The sequence below is a fragment of the Montipora foliosa genome, chromosome 1 (genome assembly GCF_036669935.1).
Source record: "Montipora foliosa isolate CH-2021 chromosome 1, ASM3666993v2, whole genome shotgun sequence".
NCBI classification, from domain to species: Eukaryota; Metazoa; Cnidaria; class Anthozoa; order Scleractinia; family Acroporidae; genus Montipora; species Montipora foliosa.
Genome location: NC_090869.1, coordinates 32,623,157 through 32,630,656, shown reverse-complemented (window position 1 = coordinate 32,630,656; position 7,500 = coordinate 32,623,157). Strand labels below are relative to the sequence as shown.

Sequence of the window (7,500 nt, the reverse complement as noted above, 5' to 3'; positions counted from 1 at the left end):
TTCTGTACGGTGGCCAATTTACATTATCAACTCCGTTGATAAAACCAAAAATTTTTGTATACTACTTTCCCAGCGATGCAGCACCACAGTTTCCTTAGAAACTACCCCTTCATTCTTTAAGTTAAGCCTGCTCCGATAAAATTCTCTTTTCTTTTTATGAAAAGTGAATCTCACAATAATAGGCTTATTGGCAGGAGGTTTCCTGTACAATCTGTGCACAATGTCGATGTCGTTGTCAGATACATCAACCGAAATCTTTTGCCCTACCTTTATAACAATTTCTCTCAGGTTCTCACCTTCGCATTATGGTATTCCATGAACCTCGACGTTTAATTTTCTTGTGTATTGTTTGAGAGGATCATGATCGAATTCAAGGTTTTCAACTTGTCGTTCCAAATCGTGGATGGTTTTTTCGGCTGTTGCAAGCTTATTTTCCAGATCATTCGTCTTCAGCACGAGACTATCATTTCCTTTCTTGATTTCTGCAACATTCTTCTCATTGAACTGCAGGGAGGCTTTCAGCTCGTCGATATCTTTTCTTATCTCCTGGTTTTCGTTTAGAATTCTAGCGACATGCGTCTGAATTGCTTTTAGAATTTTCCATATTTCGCCTTTACTCGGCTTATCGTAAGAATAATCTGCAGTACCTGTGTTCTCAGACATCGGAGTCAACTGAGTCTGAGCACTAGAACACGAAGCGTTTCTTTCAGTCGAATTTAGTCGCTTTGCATCGGGAGAATTTCCCTCACTCGAGGCGCTTCTTAACTGACTTCGTTGTCTCCGTCTATTTCTTGTCATTTTTCCGATTTGACTTCATTTTTCCGGTTGTGTGGAGGCAAAAGCTACGCTTCACCGAAACACACGTCTGTCCACCTCGGCCATCCCACGCATGCTCTTCATACGTTGACAAACTTTCTGCTGTTTCCTGCATTAGGGATATAAATAAGTGGATGCAATCTAATAAGCTTAAGCTTAATAATAGTAAAATAGAAGTGCTAGTCATTGGAGCGCGACACCGATCTCACCCACAGCCTGATCTTTTACTTGTGGGCGACGAGCGTGTGGTACCTACTTCATCCGCGAGAAATTAGGGAAACGTCTTCAATGACATGACACTTCAGTCTCACGTCGCTGCAATTTGTAAATCTGCTTTTTTTCATATTAAGACTATTCCTAGAAATAAGAGATATTTACTTACTTACTTTATTTATTGATACACGGTAAAATCTTCAGTATATATTACAATAAAAAGTTTCATTACAACTATAATGTACACTGTTTTACAAGATTGCCGTGTGGGAGCCCGACCGGCACCTACTGTATAGTTGGTTAATTTCTCTTTTAAAGTATTCTAGGGAGTCTGATTTTCGCAAGCTGATGGGCAAACTTTTCCATAACAGTGCTCCACTATAACGAAAAGCACGCTTGCCATACTTTATGCGCGGCAAAGGCAACTCAAGTTTAGCCTCTACGTTTCTTAAGTTGTATTGCGTACCGCGGGTACTGAATGAATTCTGGGGGTACGCTGGGGTGAGTCCATTGATTGTTTTAAACATTAATATAGCTTTAAGCTTTTGTCGGCGAGTAGTTATATCATCCCAATTTAACAGATTTAAAAGGAAATTGGTGTTGTGTCGTAATTGGACATGGTAATCGCCCTGGCAGCCCTATTTTGAAGCTTTTGAAGTTTATCACTTAAGGTTAAGTTGCAATCACCCCAAACGGAGCTACATAAATCAAAGTGGGGTAAGATCAACGCTTGATAGATTTGGAGGGCAGTGCGCTATGAGATGTATGGTCTTAAGATCACCTATATGGCTAGACCACGAGAGGTGTTTGTCAATTTATCACGCCTAGTGATTTAGCTTTTTTAACTTTAGTGATTAATTTAGCATCAATGTCAACGTTTACCTGATTGTCTGAGAATGAACTTAAACGTGGGTTTGACCCAATAACCATGAATTTGGTCTTCGCAACATTTAAGCTCAGTTTGTTGGAAATGAGCCATATATTAAGACTTCTTAACTCTGAATTTAAACCGTTCTCAAGATCAGTCAATGTGCTGGCAGCAAAGGTTATGTTAGTATCATCAGCAAACATCCTTGGGGAGGTCAACCTAAGGCAATTTGGCAGATCGTTAATGTAAACTATAGGAATAAGAGTGGTCCTAGGTTGCTACCCTGTCGGATGCCACAAGAAACCGGTGCAGCATTAGACAACTGGCCAGCAAGACTACATCTCTGACTTCGGCGGAAAAGATAAGATTCAAACCACTTAATACTGATTGTACCAACACCATATATACGGAGCTTCCGTAAGAGAATATTGTGATCAATGGTGTCGAAGGCCTTTTAAGATCGATGAAAACTACACCGTTGACAAGGCCATTCTCAATGTTAACCGACCAGCTGTTTGCAGCATCAACCAGGGCAGTAAGGGTACTGTGTAACGATCGAAATCCAGATTGACAGTGGCTTAGTAGGTTGTTAGATATTTGTCGCAAGCGAATATTAAGACTCTACTCAGCAGCGTTTTTCACTTGTTAGTTGGACCACTGTAATTCGCTACTTATTGGCCTCCCCTGCTACCCAATTAAGAGGTTGCAGATGGTTCAGAATTGTGCTGCTTGGTTGGTTATTGGTGGTCGTAAATACGACCCAGTTACGTCAGTGTTACGTAAGCTTCATTGGCTACCAATTGAGAAGCACATAGTTTAAAAGATATTGCTCCTAACTTATAAAGCTCTCAACAGTTTAGCTCCCCTGTATATCTGTGATATGCTTGAGCGTTACATTCCTGCTCGCAGGTTTCGATCATCTGATAATTATCTTTTAAATGTCCCTCGGTACAGTCTTAAGAGTTATGGTGGTTATGGTGGTAGAGCTTTTTCCGTTGTAGCTCCTAAATTATGGAATAATTTCAGGAACCCATGAGTAGGAGCCTCAATGTGCACTATATCCTTGAGTCAACCTTTGCCCGTATATTCTATTTTTACTGATTCTGATTGGCTATTTGAAACAGCGCATGCAGTGCCGAACAACTCGTGGCGTTCTAAAAATAGAAATATACGGGCAAAGGTTGACTCATAGGGCTTGTATGGGGGAGGCAAGCTCCTACTGATGCGCTCCTGATAACTTACCACTAGATTATTAAGTTGAGCCCTGACGTGAATGTGTTTAAATCTAAGCTTAAGACTTATTTGTTCAATACTAGTATAGTTATTATTGACAGGTTTTTTTTTCTTTTATGTAGCTTTTACTAGCATTTCGTTTAAATTAGCGTTTATTGATTTTGATTTTGATTTCTATTGTTGAAAAGCGCCTTTGGACATTGGATGAAGGCGCTATATAAACTTCTACTTATTATTATGGACATTTTTATATTAAGTTGTTCGATGAGTTACATGTTATAACTTTGCAGGGTATCACACTAGGCTAAGTTAATGTTATAGGTGTCAGCTTTCTTATATCCTTTTCTTGCGTGTAACGTTCTAACAATATATCAAGTTCTTTTTCCGTTGTCCTTTCTTACAGTAAATTTCTAATTACGATATAATCGTTTTTGAATACGCTTTCCAGAGGGAGAAAATGTGGAAATTGTTTTACAATTTCCACATTCTGTAAATAGGATCCACGTTTGGCTCTTCTGCAGCAAATATCTGGTTTCTTTCTCACCCGTGATTATTATTATTATTATTATTATTATTATTATTATTATTATTATTATTATTATTATTATTATTATTATCTCATGGCGTAAGTTTACCCTCTGGCAGATGTTATACCGCGTTTAAACCAAAGGAGCAAGCCATAAGCAATGGCCAAAGGTCCGTTGGGTCATTCCCTCTTGTTTAGTTTTCTACAATCTATTATTATTATTATTATTATTATTATTATTATTATTATTATTATTATTCTCATTCTCATTCTCATTCTCATTCTCATTCTCATTCTCATTCTTATTCTCATTTTCATTCTTCTTCTTATTCTTATTTTTATTATTGTTATTGCCATTATTATGATTATTATTATTATTATTATTATTATTATTATTATTATTATTATTATTATTATTATTATTATTATTATTATTATAGCTCGTGCCGGGCATAATGATTGAGATCGCCCTTTTCTCAATGCGAACGAGCTCGTTGATGTAGAAAATACCTGCAATAGGCCATTTCCGAGTTCATGTCAGCCTCCTCTTCAAAGCGAGTCTAAGTGCAACGTTTTTCTCATGAAAATTAATTTTTATTCATATGTAAAGTAGAACTAATTGCCATCACAAAAACTTCGCACTTAGACTCGCTCTGAAGAGGAGGCAGACGTGAACTCGGAAATGGCCTTTTTCTTTACTTATCTTCGTAGATAAGTCGAGAAGAGGAAGTGACCTCTACCAACCGCTTCGACTTCCTTCGACTTACTCATCCAACCGGAAATGAATGAGTGAATCCAGTTTCGACTTGTCAAACCTGTTTGTTTTATTTTGGCGCATGATCAATCGCTATACGCATCATCAGTATTTTTTTAAAATATGTGACAATATCTCTGATCGTGTGGATAGCACACCAAATAATCGTTAAGTGGATCAGCAATGCCTTTGGACAGCAGAGAAAAAGCAGAAACAAGGCGAGGTCACCTGGTCGTTCGCCAATGGCGTTTGGACTAAGGTGGCTCAAACTTGCCACATTTTGTATCATGAGTTGTCTACACGAGCAATTTTTCCTATTTGACACTACTTGTCACATAAAAGCTAAGTAAACGCGCCAGCCTCACAGCAAATACAGTCGTCGCATAAAATTGGCCAAATTTCCTCGTCTACACTAGCAAATAAAAGTTGTCACTCAAAAATTGTCACAAAAAATTGCTCATGTAAACGGGGCTTTAGCTTTTATGTTATAAATAAAAGTTCTCACATACGAAAAATTGCTCGTGTAGACGACTCGTCACATAAAAGGTAGCAAATTCGTGTCTCTTGGTTAGCGCCATTAGAGGCAACCTCACCTTTCTTCAGCTTTATCTCTGCTGTCCAAAAGGAATTCCTGACTCACTTAACTGTGACTTGCCAACAATCATTTGTTGTGCTATCTACACAATCAAATATATTTGCCACATAAAATTGTCACTTAAAAATTGTTCGTGTAGACGGGGCTTTACTGTCTAAATTCCAATGAGTATTTCCCCTGTTTTTTGGTTACACAAACTAATCTGCCAGAAACCTATAAACTTTTCGGTAAAAAATGAAAAGGGCACTTTAAAAGTATGAACTATCTTGGTTTCCATGGAAATGATTCGAATCCTTGGTTGTTATGTACTTGTCAGTGTTGTTTTAAAGTATCCCGACAGTTTGTTCTTGCGGTGATTCACACCAAAATACATTTGAAGTTTTAAAGCATTCTCAACAAAGGAATTCGAAGCGGTTGGTTGAAGTCCCTCCCTCTTTCCGACATATCTAGGAACACCAAAGGGCCTCTAATCTTAGAGTAAGGGATCAACTTTATGTTGCTTATTTCGATTGGCTAGAATGAAGGGAACAACCATGCAAAGTTAAAAAAAAATTCAATGTCAAGTATCAAGTTATATGGTAATAGCCTCAAAGTATCCCAAGCAATGAGGAAAATTACAAGGAAAAAAAAAGACGAGAACTCATAATAGACAGCATACTTAAGAGACTAAGTCTTTCCTTATTTCCTTAGATCACGCTTTGGTTGGTCATAACATAAGTTCAGATTTTGTTGGTGACGAGTTTGAATGCCAGGTGAAATGCATCGATACCAAGACGTGCGAGTCATTCAACGTCCATCCCGCTACTGGTAAATCGAACAAACGCGTCTGTGAACTGAGCAACATAACACGGCAAATGGAACCCAGTGATTTTAAAGCGATGAAAGGAACCAACTACTATGGCTCAATAAAGGTCAGTTGAAATAATAACGTAAAGTTTATTCATTTAATTGAACGAAAGGGAAGGATCAAGGTATCCTGTCATAGGCGGATGTAATTGACTGAGAACTGATTAACTGAGCCACACAGGCTGCAGCTCGGGGATGTAAATAAGGTGCGTTTTTTTTAGTATCAAAAATCAAACACACCATTCAAACTTTCAATTCGACAACTCAGACTTTCAATTCGACTCTTCAAACATTCAATTCGGCAGTTGAGTTGGCGTCACAAGTCACAGGCCATTGCTTTACCAATACAGAAAGAATCCTAAACATTGATTAAAGCTAACGGCCTTTGGCCTAATTGAATTGAATTGTTTAATATTACCGAATTGAATTTTTGAATTGTTGAATTGAAGATTGGAACAGCTAAATTGAGTGTTTGAATTGCCGATTGCACCTTTGAATTTTTACCCCAAAACGCGCAAATACTAACCGAGGACCTTTCAAAACACATAATTTTTTTTATGCTTTCAGGTGAAATGTGTCGATATTTCTCATGAAAAGGGAAGGAAGTATACGGATAGCACTCATTGCCATACTGGTTACAAAGAAAAGCGTGAGTCGCAACGTGAGTCGCTTTTTAGGAGAAAGTAACTAATGTGAGAACATAGTTGATTGGTAAAAATTCTCGTGAAAGTCAAAAGCTTGAGCTGAGATTGCTGTGACTGTTAAGATGAGAACTGTTTAACCTGTTGGCTCAAGAAGTGACTCCATCCACTGCCGCGGCATGAAAACTTAGTTGTTTTAGTTCGGATAACGAGCGGGTTATTAGCCATCAAAACCTGATGAATTATTGGGTGGCAAAAGTGCTAAATGATCCCACACATTTTCCATAAAATTTTGGAGCATCCGGCTGAAACCTTTCTTACGGAAAATAATCTCCTTGCATTTTGTTGGATTGCATGTCATGCGATTACGGCTGGACCAGCTAAGAAACTGATCCATCAAGTCAGTGCGACACTGGCCGTTTCCCCAAAAAGGGACAATAATTGTAGAATCATCAGCATATTTAAACAAGGCTGGGCGATCTTCTAGATTGATTTCTAAGTCATTAATAAACGCGTTAAAAAGATATGGCCCACTGACACTACCTTGTGTGGTACCCCTATTTACCTCACGACACTGTCCCTCAAAACCGTTATAAACTACTCGCTGCTGGCGTTTATCGAGAAAGCTTAAATACCAGTTCACAATAAGGGGATTCAATGGCAACTGCCTAAGCTGAGATGACAGGAGTTCATGATTAACACAGTCAAATGCTTTACTAAAATCCATTGCAAATACTCGGACGGCTTTGCAGTCTTGCTCGTCTAAATAGCTGTAGATGGTGTGCTGCATACTCAAGAGCGCATCAGTGCAACTCCCCTGTCGTTTAAGCAAACTGTGTTGAACTCAGATGTTGTTTGACAATATCTCGTGCATGGATGTTATACACAGATTTCTCGAACGCGCGTGCAATTACAGGCGTGATATTAACTCCTCTGAAGTCCTGCTTGCCCTTAGGGAGGGGCGTCACGTGGGCCCTTTTCCACGAGGACGGCCACTTGCTAGTTTTC

At 38.6% G+C, this 7,500-nt stretch overlaps 1 protein-coding gene across 1 annotated transcript in view; it reads left to right on the top strand.

Moving 5' to 3' along the window:
- LOC137977082 (uncharacterized) overlaps nt 1–7,500 on the top strand; it is a 39,417-nt gene that overhangs the window by 20,026 nt on the left and 11,891 nt on the right. The window contains exons 2-3 of the mRNA XM_068824373.1: nt 5,696–5,916; nt 6,419–6,512. Of these exons, the coding sequence (XP_068680474.1) occupies nt 5,696–5,916; nt 6,419–6,512 (315 nt within the window). The remainder of the gene's footprint in view (nt 1–5,695; nt 5,917–6,418; nt 6,513–7,500) is intronic.